Source organism: Acanthopagrus latus, chromosome 18 (genome assembly GCF_904848185.1).
Source record: "Acanthopagrus latus isolate v.2019 chromosome 18, fAcaLat1.1, whole genome shotgun sequence".
Lineage (NCBI taxonomy): Eukaryota > Metazoa > Chordata > Actinopteri > Spariformes > Sparidae > Acanthopagrus > Acanthopagrus latus.
Genome location: NC_051056.1, coordinates 12,683,117 through 12,697,973, shown reverse-complemented (window position 1 = coordinate 12,697,973; position 14,857 = coordinate 12,683,117). Strand labels below are relative to the sequence as shown.

The 14,857-nt window shown below is 39.5% G+C and overlaps 2 protein-coding genes across 2 annotated transcripts; both read left to right on the top strand.

Moving 5' to 3' along the window:
* Positions 1-1,382: 1,382 nt before the first annotated feature.
* On the top strand, positions 1,383-9,471 carry aup1 (AUP1 lipid droplet regulating VLDL assembly factor). The gene is made up of 12 exons (XM_037077387.1): positions 1,383-1,711; positions 2,899-3,036; positions 3,375-3,525; positions 4,109-4,296; positions 5,029-5,101; positions 5,472-5,545; positions 5,851-5,917; positions 6,790-6,892; positions 7,004-7,141; positions 7,346-7,485; positions 7,721-7,809; positions 9,098-9,471. Exons 1-12 carry the CDS (start codon positions 1,671-1,673, stop codon positions 9,141-9,143), a joined length of 1,248 nt encoding a protein of 415 aa, XP_036933282.1. The 5' UTR covers positions 1,383-1,670; the 3' UTR covers positions 9,144-9,471.
* A 919-nt stretch (positions 9,472-10,390) lies between these two features.
* fnta (farnesyltransferase, CAAX box, alpha) lies at positions 10,391-14,533 on the top strand. The gene is made up of 9 exons (XM_037077388.1): positions 10,391-10,570; positions 11,010-11,095; positions 11,316-11,430; positions 11,727-11,831; positions 12,076-12,202; positions 12,442-12,590; positions 12,913-12,975; positions 13,206-13,398; positions 13,555-14,533. Exons 1-9 carry the CDS (start codon positions 10,443-10,445, stop codon positions 13,708-13,710), a joined length of 1,122 nt encoding a protein of 373 aa, XP_036933283.1. The 5' UTR covers positions 10,391-10,442; the 3' UTR covers positions 13,711-14,533.
* The last annotated feature ends 324 nt before the right edge of the window (positions 14,534-14,857 follow it).

Below are 14,857 nucleotides of genomic sequence, written 5' to 3'. Positions count from 1 at the left end.
GGATTACTTTCATACAGTTATACATTCACACCAAGAGCTGCCTACTACAACCACAGTCAATCTGTTGGATAATGAGCAGGTCCACTGGGGCAGTTCGGGTTGGGGCCTTGTTCAAAGGCACCTAAGTGGTGGTAATATAGGAGGGTCAAGCACTGCCTTTTACTTTCCCTAGCCAGATTCATCCGGGCACAGGCTTGCTTCTGTAACCACTGGGCCATGGTACAGTGAGGATTGTGTTGAGAAATATATGACTAAATGTATCATCAGTCCAGCAGAGAGAAAACAGAGCGGGAGATTGGTGTGATTATCTCTGGGGTAATGTGAGAAAATGGGTCTGTGTGTGTTGTTATAGACTGAGACTACTCCACTACTGTTGCAGTCTGATGGCAGCAGTTACAGATAAGAACCTGAAACACTCCATATTGCACCTGGCATATTGCTGTGGCTGAATGGACTACCTTCCTCAGTGGCTTGTAGAGTTTAGCAGGCCTCGCTGGTATTGATGCCACAACCTCACCATACAATAAACAGAGCACTGATCACCACTGACTAAAGATCTGCAGGGGCCTGTCACACACACTCTCTCCTCAGGAAGATGTCTACTCTGCCCCTTCCCAAGGAAGCCATCTGTGTTGTGACACCAACCCAGTTTATTGCTGATTTGAACCCCAAAATATTATAACAAATACACTCTCTCTAACCTCCTATCAGTGGATGATGAGGGATAGAACATGGACAGGGAGTCACTTCTTCTGGTAGTCGGCCAATTCTTTGGTCCTGCTGATGCTGAGTTTCAGTTGATTGTTGTTGCACCATGTAAGCAGGAGCTACATCAGTCCTCTTTACTCCTCTTCATTGTCATTGTTGATGCATCCAGCAATAGAGGAGTCATTGGAAAACTTTTGGAGGTAGTAGGAACTTGACTTAGGGTGTAAGCATGAGACATGGTGTGTGAAAATTAAAGGTACCAATTTAGTTTCAATACTACGAAGACATTTCTGATTAGCCTACCTCTGGGTATTACAGTAAATCCTAATGTCCCTCCAATGTGGCATACCTTTGTAACCCCAACCAGTAACAGGACTGTGGGTTGTTGTGAATGAACTCGCGAGAGTTAAACACAGGCACTAGAGGGCGACAAATATCGTAACTTCTCGACGATTTCTGCTAGAGGACTTTTATTTTGAAAGTAAAAGACCCAGCGACAGCCACACAGTTGTGCAAACTGTAGATTTCATGAATATATAGGATACATAACAGGTTATTATCAGTATTTAGAGCTATAAGTTGGAGTTTATAACAAACTAAAGATAGCACAGTTTTTGAGTCAGTTTATTTGATTTTTACGGCGATTGCACTTTTATTCTGTAATGTTCTGTCCGGAAGTGGTATTGTTGTTGCTGATGTTGAGGCACAGGCGCTAGCGCTGCTAGCACCACAGGAACATCTAATGACGACAGCTAAAGCTAAGCTAACATTATAAACTAGCTGAGATAGGTTTGCCCCAAGATTTTACTCTAATCACGTTAGTCAATCGTGGAAACAACGTCAGTTGCCCCTTTACCCCTCGAACGACAAAATAGCTGTCGTGAACGTTATGACTAATTTATTTCCAGGTATCAGGTTGTATTCTTAGCATTAGCCTCTGAGCAAAGGTCTGACTGGCGGACATGGAGACTCGGGGGATTGAAGACATGTTTGACTTTCGTCGGTAAGTCAGCTAACGGCAGCTAGCTGTTAACCTTCAGCTAACGATAATTAGCCATTTGCAGAAATGTTACAGTCTTAACCTGTGTGCTAACGAAATGCTGTAAAATATTGTCCGGTGACATCAGTCGTTGGTTAGCTAACTGCTGTAGATTTTCATAGGAAGCGAAGTCAAACCTTGTATAAAACATGAAGCTAATTAGCTAGCTAACCTAGGAGTGCGGTGGTGACGTTAACGTAAATATTTAATATTCCCACAGTTATTTTGCAACCGTATGCTATGCTATTTTAGTACACACGTCGTGCTGTCATCAGCTGAATTGTTAAGTGGTTCACTTAGCAGAGCTAGTTAGCTTGCCTAACTATAAATGGTTGTTGAACTTTACACTCAAGAGTGAAGTTTTCCGAAGTACTCAACCTGGATCCAGTAGGCTGATATAACGTGTACCACCGTGTATACACAGTGTATAACTTTGTCATAAACGTCACTTCGGCTTTGAAAAGTTAAAGTTGTGACTCGTTCACGAACTCAAAAAATAAAATACCCCGTGTTTCACATGAATACAGGTGTGGCATTAGGCCTATATGTGTGGAGGTACTGATTATGGTGTCGAATATTAGGATATAAAGTAGGACTAGATTAATGTTGGGCATCCCAGATGTTCTGTCAATCAAGTAGAGACACGTGTAATAACCTTTAGGGATTTAAACCTGCCGATGTGTTAAATTGGCATAGGGAAACTTATTGCAGCAAAAGAGGCCAGTGATGTTTATTGTCAGCTCTAATTAATTGTCATACATCAGAGACCTTGAGACAAACACTTGAATTCACAATAACGTCTTAAACTTTAATGTTCTAGTTTACCAGCAGGTGTACACACACATTCTTTAGCAGTCCTGCTGTTATTAAATTGAGTTGACTGGGAGTGTGAAGTAAAACTACCCATGTTCAACATTGTTAATTACAATACATACACAGCAGCTGAATGTGAAGTGTTATTAATTCAAGGTATAGGAGTGGTTGTTTACACTTGGCTTATATTTTGTTTGTTTGTTTGTTTGCTTCTGATATTGTAAGTCACTGTCAGAGTGATTTGTGTGGCCTGTCAAGATAACATCAGCAATCACATTTCACCTCTTTCAGCTTTTATCTACTGCACTGAAAAATCTTCTCATTCTTTCTCTGGACAGATTTCCCAAAGATGCCGTTGTTCTCCTGCTGTTGCTGGTTTACTTTCCAGTTGGGATTTGTTTGACGTTAATACGGATTTTTATTGGTGTTCACGTGTTCTTGGTCAGCTGTGCACTTCCAGAAAGTTTTATCAGAAGGCAAGTATTTTGAAATATTACTGTCTTTATTTACGTCATTTAGTCTCAAGAGTAATAATGTAGCTGTAGCAGTTGCATGTATGTCATTAATAATAACTGAGGTACCAGTAGAAATAGAAATATGAGTAAAAACAATTATAAGGGATACCGTTAGTCCAATTTAGAAATAATTACAGCATCGAAGAACACCAACATTTAGTTAGGTGACACATGTAAATGACTTGGATGTTTCTATGAGAGTATGGAGAGAAAAATGAAACATATTGAGCTCAGTAAAACTGCATATTTATGAAAATTATAATAAATTACTGCCCCCTGTTATTTCTTTGTCCTCTCAGATTTATTGTAAGGATTATGTGCTCAGTCCTGGGGATGCATGTGAGACAGAAAAACCCTCGCTCCAGAGACAAAAACACAAAGCTTTACATGTGCAATCATGTGACAGAGTTTGACCACAACATAATCAACCTTCTGACCGCCTGCAATACCGTGAGTGTTTGACTTCCAAAATCCTATATGCTTTTCCTGATGTTTTAGACATTTTAGACATCTCTCTCTCGTTCATAAGACTAGTACACACTTCAGATTGCACTTGTCAGCATGCAGCAATTAAGTGTGCAGTGAAGTAACTGGATATGTCATGTACCGCCACAAAAGTTTAAAATTATATGCTAAAAAGAATTCAGTGTGTAATTCACAGTTGTATAGTTTAATGTATTGAAAATCATAGATGATTCATGTGAAATTAAATGAAATGTGCCTGTTTCTGTAGTTTGTATTGTGTTGATAACTGGTACACTTGGACACTTTCATTTCACCTTCATGTAAGCTGTCCTAGTGAAACCTGAAAGATTACAAAGAAAACTGCGTGCTGCAGATGATGCATGCATCTTGCACAGGGGGCGATGAGTGCACTGGTGCATGAAGCATACTAAAGTCTTATATGTGTCCAGGTCATCTTTCTATCCCATCTCTGACCTTTTTTTTTATTCTACCAGTGTACATTGTTGTCTTTATCTGGTAAATACAGTGAATGCAGTGTGAGCTTACTCTGTCTGTTTCTACTCATTAGCCCCAGTTAGAGGGCTCCACAGGCTTTGTGTGTTGGGCCAGAGGCTTCATGGAAATCCATTCAGCCTCTGGCCAGGAAGCAATCGCAGAGACTCTTCAGAGGTACTGCTCCACTGAAGGCACCCCGCCTTTGCTCCTGTTTCCTGAGGAGGACACCACAAATGGCCGTGCTGGCCTGCTCAAGTTCAGGTAAGTGCTACTGTAATATTTCTGCTGAAGGATCTAGCTATACATTGTAAGACTGACATGAGATGTTTGATTTATGTTGCTGAGGATGGCACAGTTAATACTTGTGGGTGGAATTTGTTGATGCAATGCTAGTGAAATATTTCCTCAAATTATTTTATATTTTCATACAGTAATCCTAGTTCTCAGCACCATTTGGGATCAGTATATACAAATGGCAACAGTGTTTTGGCCTCACACTCATGACTTTGGTTTTAAAAAGAAACTGTGATTTTAATCAAGCCAGCTACAAATTATCATTCCTCTTCTACATCAATTTTAGATAGAGATGAATTACAGTGGTGGTTGTTTCCTCCTACTAATTTCCCTCTAGAGTTCCACAAGCAAATTAGTGTCAGGAAGTGAAAACAGCTGCAAAATTGATTCATTTCTGTCGTTAATTTGAGTTACTCATAAGCAAGTGTACTATATCTGCAGCCAAAGTCCCCTGGAGGTGCACCGGAACCTAAAAAAGGACTTCATAATAGGATAGAAGAATATTGCTTTGCTTTTGTTTGCACAGCTCTGAAATTGATTTTATATTCGTTTTTGTCATAAATAAACAGTGTCATAAATTCTCCTTGTTATTTATGATTATTTTTAGATAAATCTGTTTCTGTTTTTTTGGGGTAAAAAAAGTCAGATTTTGTGTGTACAGTACTATCTAACATACTGAGCATGTTTTTTTCCTTTCAGTTCTTGGCCTTTTTCACTGACTGATTCCATTCAGCCTGTGGCCTTACGGGTGACCAGACCATTGATTGCTTTGGTAAAGTCATTTGATCATGCATTTAAGACAAAAATGGCGTGCAGGGATAACATACTGTTTGAATCTTGAGTGCTGTTAGGAACATGAGTATAACAAGTACAGAAGAGGGATATTTCCTCATGGGGTTGTTAATGACTGTAACAAGACACTGACAATGCAAAATGTCAACCTACAGAGGAAGGAAGGAAATGAATAAGGGAAAATGAAGCATTTTACATGTTAGTGAAGTGTAGTTGCAGGATTGTTTGGATCGCCAGGACACAGTGCCACAGCTATTATTGTCCCTGTCCTCTAGTTGAAGTAGTGCATGCCACACTAAGCCGTAATATAACAGTATGATTGACTTCATTGTATTCTTGTCTGTCCACAGAGCACACCAGAGTCAAGTTGGCTGAAGGAGCTCTTGTGGACATTTTTTGTTCCATGTACAGTGTATCATGTAAGGTACTAAATAATTTGTATTATTATTTCTATCTGCAATTGTCTTTTAATAATCCTGATATATTGATGCCGGAGTAATTATAGACCACTGGTAGTGGTTTGCTTTGCTTTGGCACAAATAACATCCCCCGGCTTAACTCTAGCCAGTAATGTTGATTAACGAGCATGTCTCTCAAATGTTTTAAATTCAATTGCTTGAGTTTTTCAGTTTAAAAATAGTCTCCTATTGGTTTTCAACAATATTGTTGCCATAATTGTTGTCCGAATGACTCCTTATTTTGCTTTTTTGTTTTTCATTTTCATTCCAGTTGGCTCCCGCCAGTATCCAGACAAGATGGCGAGTCCATGCAGGAGTTTGCCAACAAAGTCCAGGAGGTAAAACAATGTTTGCCAGCTTAGTGGATTCATAAAGTTAAATTTGTAATGACAAAAACAAATATGTGAAAGAAACTGTTTCAGCAATACAGTACTGAAAAGTAGGCAGTTTTTCCCCCTGCCCCATCACCCAGATTCCTCTTTAGTGAGCAACAAAGATCTAGCTATAGTTTACTAAACTCACATCCTGTAATTTGTTCATCAAAAGTGTTTTCCACAGGATTTGTGAGGCTGGTGGCCAGACCTTTGACCCCTCTGCAGGGACATAGCAATATTTTGCACAAGTGAAGGATTTAAGGTGCAATATGTAAGAATTGGCTGTCAGAATCAAAATCACTACAAATAGGTGGCAACATATTACTGGAGGAACCACTAACTGCTGCTCATTATAGCTGCAGTTGGTTAGTTAAAGCTGTTAGCTGTGCAGCTAGTGGTCCAGACTGTGGGCTCAGAACATAGGGGAAGTGTTGGTGTTTATGCAGCTAACACAGGCGCATTGGCTCAGGACAGACCAGGGTTAGCTGATTAGCTGGCTAGCATGCTAACTTCAGTAGATAGTTTTACAGCACAATTTTAGTAGTCACAGCATCAAAACTTTCACTTTGGATTGATAATTTGTTTTTTCAAGTTTTCAGCTAAAATCTTAGATACTTCACATTTTAATGCATCAATCTGGTCCCCTTTGAGAACAGAATTAAGAGGCTAAACCAAGTACCTTATTTTTGCTTCATTATGAGCCTGGGGCGGGACAGCTTAGACTGTAGTGGGCCACCACATTATAGGTCATTAATGGGAAACACTGCATTTATATCAGTTATTGCCTGCTCCTTTCTGCTGCTGTTGTACATTAAAGATGTGCCATTTAATTTCAGCTACTAGCTGGTGAACTGGGTTTGGTCTCTACCAAGATCACCAAAGCAGACAAAGCAGAGCACATCAAAAGGAAAAGACACACTGTACCACAAACTGCTATGGGTAAGTAAATTAAAAAACACACAATACACCTGGCTCTCTACGTGTTGGGATTCACCTGATTGGTTTAGAGTTTTGGGGGGGTAATGTCAGCTGTTCCTCTCTTTCCCTCAGGGGTCCGACCTCCCTCCATTGGCCTTGGTTTCATGGTCCAGAGTTTGGGTGCAGATGATCATAGGATTGCTAAAATGGCCCAACAGGTGAAGGACGTGCTGCCCCATGTCCCACTGAATGTAATCACAAAGGACTTAGGTAGGGCCCAATTTCAGTGCACGTTTACATGTGGACCTCTCGTCCCACCTTATTGGAATGTACTGTGACTCTCTGCTCAACTGTTATCTATCATCTACTCTCTACCACACTCTGCTCTGTTCATTCAATTTGTAACACATCCTCAGAATCTGGTACAGGGTTTAAATCGCTGCGCACTTACAGTTGTCTTTTGGTTGTTTACAGCAAAAACCAATTGCGTTGACACCACCATAACAAATCTGCTGGAAAACAAAGAGGAAACTCAAATGGAAGCAACCGGGATGTCGACGTTTGGGCCTTCTAAGAGCAGCTCCTATTCCTGTGGTCCTGCTCCCACCATAAAGGTTTGACAGTTCAGCTTGCTGCAGTCTTAGCTCTCTGGCTTGGGAATTTAGGATCCATTTTAATCATGTGAACATATTAAGCGCTTATTTCCTAGAATTTTAAGAGGAGATTATAAGTTGCATAGAAACTTTAGTGTTGTATCACATTGATTGATTTTAATTTCAAATACAATAGATCTAGCTTATCATTTATTTTGCTGCTAAATTGATAATTCCTCTTTCTTTCCCTCCACAGCCTGCTGCCAAATCCTTTGGGAAATCACCAGTTGACAGACATTTGTCTCTCCAAGAGAGAAAAGAAGCGCTCTATAATTTTGCAAGAAGGTGAGATTTTCTTACCATTAGCAATGTCACATCAGCAGAGCAGAATTCTTAAAAAAATATTTTAGCAAAAAGGTCAGGCATACATGGTAGGATTCCGTCTTCTGTCAGTCTTTCAACTATTGTTTCAATCAAGTGTTTCTGGGCTCATTGAAAATGCGCCATGTCTGTTCAATTCATGGTAATAAGACACCTCAGAGAGAAGCCAAAGCTGCTTCATTATGCACAACATCTTGCAGTTTTGCAATATTTATTTGGTTTGAGATTTACTTTGAATTAATTCCTAGGGTCATGTCTGTCGCTCAATACTGATTCTACAGTGTTAAAACAGCGCCAGACACAAGTGTTACGTAAAAATACACCTGTCTTCGCTAATTTAGACCCTACAGATTTGTTATGAAATCCAGACAGTCTATGAGACAGCAGGGAAGGAGCGAGCCATTGAGAGTTCTCAACTGTTTCTTCTCTTTGGTGTAAAAACTTACTTAACCAAATGGAAAATGGAGTGTAACTTAAAAGTCCTGAAATCAATATCTTTATATTTACAATGGGTCAAACTGTGAAATGGGGTTGATCACATTGATGAACCCTCGGGGAGCAGCCACCGAATCTGCAGTTCTACTCTGTTCTACAAAGTGTTTAAGCATCTTTAAGCTCATTGTTTTGGATTTAGAACTCTTTACTCTCTTTGGGTTCACTCTCACAGCTCTCATCAGCATTGTTTTCAGTCAGCAGGCAGCTGTTTACAATTAAAAAGCTCTGATAAACCCACCATTGTCTTACTTCTTAGCATCAAATGGCAGACAAAGTTAGGACTAGCTCATGAACATTATAGAGCCAAATATTTGTGTCTGGAGTTCATGGAGAGCAAAACAGAACTGAAAGCAGAGTGAGTGTAAGGTTACATTTGTCATCTGGAAAACACAATACTTAATGAACGCTTCAGTCAGTGTAATGTTACATTGATACTTTTTTAATTATGTTAACAACAAAACATGGCAGCAGAAAAAATATCTACTGGAAAAACTCAAGGACAAAAAAAAAGAAGAATGTAGATGCATCTTCTGGCTGAAATTCTTTAAAATGTGGCACGTTAGTTTCAGAGCATAGGAAAGTTTGACCATAAGGCACTTCATTCATTTTAATTGTCATGAAAAGGCTATGTCATGTCTATCATCTAAACCAAATGCTTGTCTTAACAGAGAGATCTGACAGATAAAATCTCACTCTTGGTAATCACTGACAGTTGTTTATCTGTTTGACTGTTATCTGATTTGCCTCCCTCTTCTAGACGCTACATTGAGAAGCATGGATTGGATCAAGAAGACAGTCACTGAACAAACGTTGGGTCAAGCCATCATTGAAAACTCGTCAGAGAGAAGCATATTCACCTTGCATAGCTGTCTAATTTGAATGGTGATTTTATATTGTCAACAGGTTCTGTTGAAAAACAGATTCTGTTAATTGCAAATATCGGAGACGAGTATTCACAACATGTACAGTATATGTTGATGGAATGGTGATTATGCATGTGTTTAATTCTTCATTCTGGCTGATACATAATTTTGATAACAATTTGTATTACGATCCACTGACTGTGAATCATCTATTTATTTTTATAATGTCCAGAGTCGTCGATGAAAATAAAGTTCAGCTTGACCTTAAGACCTTTGTCACTGACTGTGTTATTCTACTGAATGTTGAGTCAGAAGTCCAAAGCTTGGCTTGGGAAAGAGTTAAATGAGAGGATAATATGATCTGCTTTTTAAATATTTCACTTTTAAGGACTACTGTGATATTTCTTTCTAGTTTCATATTCATGTCTCTGTTTCCCCCACATCCTGCAATAAGAGGGAGTCATGGAGCAAATATATGCTTGTGCTATAGAGGCTTAGTGGTCACTCAACAATTGTTCAGAAAAGTAGTCTGGAGTCTCGTTTTGTCCTCTTTAGGACAAATTTGCTCAATGGGAACACAAAACAATACAGCCAAAAGACTAAAGCCTGGTGAGTAACAGTGATTCATGTACTGTGAGTATATGAAATGATGTGAATTTAAACAAATGTGATGGACCGATTTGAAAGTGGATTTGGTCACATTCTGATGAGAGATCCTAAACAAGTGTCATAAGATTTAATTTCAGCATGACTTGTTTGAAATGTGAATGGACGTTTCTGATATGCAGATTTATCAGGGCCAGTTGGCATCTGATGAAAAAAAAAGAAGAAAGAAAATAATAGTGAATGTTCTGGCAAAGTTTGTGACATCTCCCGCATTTCGCAGGGTGGCTATGGTCAATTTAGTTATTTCCGTGCCGTAAACGCATATAGTAAAATAGTGGGTGAACGTTGCATCTCGGAAGCTTGCTTATTTGAGGATGTGTGGAAAAGCGGTCACATAATTTTATATTCCTGAACAATTGCATACAGTCACCAGTCAGATTGGTTGGTAATTTTATATTCATTGGTTACTCTTGTCCGGACTGTTGCTCAGAACTGGAAGACAGACTTTTATTTAAATGACTATTGTCAAAGTGTAATTTTCCCACAGTACGTAAAAGCAGCTTTCCGCTACACCGGATATGACGTATGGTTCCTTCCTTAGCGCACAGACGAGCTTAAGCTAAAGAGTTAGCAATGTCAGGTGCCGAGGAAACTTCAAATGAGCCACTAAACGTCAAAGAAGACAAAGAGTTTGATGTAGAGGCTGAGGACCACATTGGGGATGATTATTTTGTTGACCCGACTCGATATTTGTTTTACAGGTAGTGTTTGGTTTTCATTTCTCATTAATGTTTGGGTGGCTAGCTTGCTAGCTGCTCTAATAGTAAATATTTCTTCCGTTAACTTTAGCTAGTGTGTTATAGCACGGTAATGTCTGATAACTTTTAGTTTACTATCTGTTTCGATAGTGAGTTTCGTTTATATTTGCCATCATATCGTGACCACCAATGTCGCTATAGTTAGAAGTAAATTATATAATGGGGTAATGTTGTGCTGATTGATTTGATAAAGTCGTTCCAACCCCTTGCCAAGTTGTAACATCTCTGAAGCTAACAAAGGCGATCCATGTAGATTATTCCACACATTAATTTACATCTTTTTTCCCATTTGTGTAACAAAGTAGTAATATTGTACTGTAAGGAGCGCTAGCTACATTAGCTAGCAGCCAGGAAATCCACCCCCGTGTGTTTTGCGTTTCAGAGACAGAAAGGAGTGGGCTGACCTGGAACCTGTTCCTCAGGATGATGGACCAAATCCTGTTGTAAAGATCGCCTACTCTGAAAAGTGTAAGATTGTTATCAAGAGATGCGAATCACATAGAAAACCCACCACAGTGAAAGTTTCAAACATAACTTGTGCCACGATACATTTTTGATAGAATAATTACAGTAGAGACAATCAGACAAAGTCTCTGGCACAGAGGTATTTAGTTGCAGATGAAGTCAGGACTTTGTTGTTGAAATTGGTGAAATTCTAAAACTGATGTACGGATCTTTCTTCCAACAGTCTCAGACGTTTATGACTACTTCCGTGCACTGCTGAAGAACGATGAAAGAAGCGAGCGCGCTTTCGCCTTGACAGCAGAGGCCATTGAGCTGAATGCTGCCAATTATACAGTTTGGTGAGCGTGCTGCATGTTGTTGTGAATATCTCCTGGTGTCTCATTTTCTTAACACAAGGAAAAAGCGAGAACAAAGATTTGAATGGTACATTGGAGAATTCTTGCACTTCCTCAATCAGTAGGGTATTTTAACTTCCTATCTCAAGCTGAGTTGAGTCTTGAAAGATACTTCCTGTATTGAACAATTTACAAATGTTTATCCTTTTAACATTAGAAATTGTGATTTTTTTTATTGTGCTTAAAAATGACCTCAGTCAAAACACATTGTAACATTTCTTGGGTTTGGTTATGTGCAGGCACTACAGGCGAGTACTCCTGCAAGCCCTGTCAAAGGACCTGAGAGAGGAGATGAGGTACATTACTGCCATCATCGAGGAGCAACCCAAAAACTATCAAGTCTGGTGAGTGCCAGCAAATTGATTTTATGTACCATGTTTACGTAGTATTTGTTAAATAGTGTGACATTACTTCAGTATTGCAATTATTCATATATTCACGATCAGGGTTAGTGGTGTATATACAAATGTTTGTTTGATTACAATGTTTCTATATTCTCCAGCTTTTGATGAAATGTAAAATATAAAATGAGAGAAGGTTAAAAAAAAAAAATGACGTAATAAAATGAGTTCTCTAAACTCTTCACAGGCATCACAGACGTATGGTGGTAGAGTGGTTGAATGACCCCTCAGAAGAGTTGGAGTTCATTGCTGACATTCTCAGCCAAGATGCAAAGAACTACCACGCCTGGCAGCACAGACAGTGGGTCATCCAGGTAGGTGTTTGGGCTCCTAGCAGAGTTTGGCTTCAGAAATGAGGACCCATATCCAGTTTTCTTCCCACAGTGAGCCACTCTGCCAGAATGAATCCTTTCCCTTTCCCATTTGGGTGTTTGTTGACATGCTGTTTGAGTCCTCCTGTGGTCAGTATTTGTATCATGCAGCGCAGGGCCACCACTGAAAGCACTACATGATTACATAAGCTTTGCCAACATTTGCCTTCTTCACTCTCCAGGAATACAAACTGTGGGACAACGAGCTGGAGTTTGTGGAGAATCTCTTGGAGGATGATGTGAGGAACAACTCTGCATGGAACCAGCGGCATTTTGTAATATCTCACACTACAGGCTTCTCTGATCCAGCCATCGTGGAGAGAGAGATCCAGTGAGTGCTTCTCCTAAAAATCTGGACGATTTGCATAGAAAGATAATTTGCACCTTTTCAATTTGGAACGAAAAGTCATGGAAATTTTTTAGTCACTGTTCCTAACATAGATAGCTTCTGTTTTAAAGAATCTCAAGCTTTACATACAAAAACTTTTTATATGTTCAAGTGTTGAAGAAAGGATATAGTTTGATGACATCCTTTTAAACAAGCTAATCAAAGTTTACTTTTTTTAATGATGGCATCTTTCTTCCTTCAGTATTTGCAAGAGCATGTTTTCTGCCACATACATTCTGACTGTTTTTTTTCTCTTTGTGTCAAGATATTGTCTGAACCAGATCAAAAAGGCTCCGCACAATGAGAGCGCATGGAATTATTTGAAAGGGTAAGATGCAACATTTTTTTCTACAGTATCTATCTAAATAACATGAATTCTGCAAGAGTCAAAAGTGATACATCAAAAAGCTTGTGTTTTCTTCACTGGATGAATCTGCTCGGTCTGAGTAAAATCACTGATATTACAGACTACCATCTCAATTTCAGATATTCACAATATATGACATGCTACAGGGAAAAACTGAGCTCACTGACAATGTGCCCTCTTTTTTTCCCAAGGATGCTGCAGGACAGAGGTCTGTCGTCTCCGCCTGGCCTGCTGGAGAGGGTCCTGGAACTGAAGGACACACATTGTTCACCATATCTCCTAGCATTTCTGTTCGATTGCTATGAGGATGCTTTGGAGAACAGCAACCAAAAAGAAAATGTGGGGGAAGAGGAACGAAAAGAAACTTTAAGGAAGGCTCTAGAAGTAAGCTCTTATCGAAGGAAACCTTTACAACTGTGATTTCTGACATGAAGTGTGTGTTTTGAGGGATCAGGATTAATTTATTTGAGAGATGAACTGAAAATGTTGCCATTATTGTTGTTTTCTCACCCTTTCTGTCCCCCCCCCCCCACCCAAAAGATTTGTGAACTTCTGGCACAAGAGAAGGACACCATCCGTAAGGAGTACTGGCTGTATTTGGGACGTTCTTTAAAGAGCAAATCTGGAATCAGTAGCCCCTCCGAGGAGTCCCCTGAACCATCAGTCCCAGCATCTGGGCAGCAGGAGATGAGCTAGACTACCAGGAGACACGCACCATTTCCACTCCAGTCTTACTTCACTGACACCGAGTGGAACCAACCCATGGAATTTGATATTGCTAGAAATTGTTCTAATGTATATGGTTGCATAAGATTCATAAATAACAACCACTAACAAAAGATCACCTGAGGAAAGGGATTAAAATCAAACAGCAAAAATTGAAGGAAATCCTCCTTGTACTAAAGTGTAATAACATGCAACGCTTTGGTTCAAAACATATCTAATTATGTGACAAAAAAAATGAAAACAACTAAGGAACTACACAGTAAGGCTGTATCAGACATCTGGAATTGGAAATCATTATGCTAGTTTATCATCTTTTAGATTTATTTGGGCGGCTGTTGTCTGTCTTTGTTTGAATCTTAAGGCATCAATATTTCTGTCTTTTGAACCTATAAATCTGTGTGTGATGGCAGTCTTCATACCATGAATATACATCTGTGAGTGGACTTACATGCACACATAATTTCATTAAATGTCTGAACGATGGCAGGTGAGCATCTTACGTTAATACTAGCGGGATTCGGGCATTCTGACTTAATTTGTGTTACTTTTAAATGTAACTTACAAGTAAGTGTCATGGTAAAGTTGAAAGTAGTTTTGAGGGGACACTAATGGGTGACACAACTCCAAAAAAGACTTTAAATGAATTATTATGTGCATATAAACCCACTCTTCATATAAGTCATGTCACGTTTCTTTATTGTTCCGCGCTGTTAGTCAGAGAATACATGTGATTGTGTTGTAATGGAGGGAAGAAGCCCATGAAATAAACCAGTTTGTAGTACTGAGAGTGATATCACTGATGATACGTCAATGCAATGGCATGTTGCTGCTGCTGCATTCTGATCAATGAGTCGCACACCATCGCAGCTTTCCCCTTTTTATCCAGATCTATATCAGCTGCTCTAAATGAGCCACTTTTTTTGCCATTGGGCTGAGTTTGTTCTGTTTGGTCCTCTGAGCCCGAGCTGCCAGGAGAAAACCAGCGAGCCCCCGTGCACACAGCACATGTATTGACACTCACAGCCTCATGTCCTGGACTCCCTTGGAGCTAGGAAATGGATTTACTCCACTAGATGCAGCTGTTTCTACTTCGGCTGACACTACAGCACAATCCATC

Bases quoted from the DNA above. Each gene is read 5' to 3' on its own strand.
- fnta (XM_037077388.1), top strand. From the start codon at position 10,443: ATGTCAGGTGCCGAGGAAACTTCAAATGAGCCACTAAACGTCAAAGAA. The intron at 10,571-11,009 runs GTAGTGTTTGGT...TTTGCGTTTCAG, and splicing joins ACTCGATATTTGTTTTACAG to AGACAGAAAGGAGTGGGCTG. The intron at 12,976-13,205 runs GTAAGATGCAAC...TTTTTTCCCAAG, and splicing joins GCATGGAATTATTTGAAAGG to GATGCTGCAGGACAGAGGTC.
- aup1 (XM_037077387.1), top strand. From the start codon at position 1,671: ATGGAGACTCGGGGGATTGAAGACATGTTTGACTTTCGTCG. The intron at 4,297-5,028 runs GTAAGTGCTACT...TTTTCCTTTCAG, and splicing joins GCTGGCCTGCTCAAGTTCAG to TTCTTGGCCTTTTTCACTGA. The intron at 5,918-6,789 runs GTAAAACAATGT...ATTTAATTTCAG, and splicing joins TTGCCAACAAAGTCCAGGAG to CTACTAGCTGGTGAACTGGG.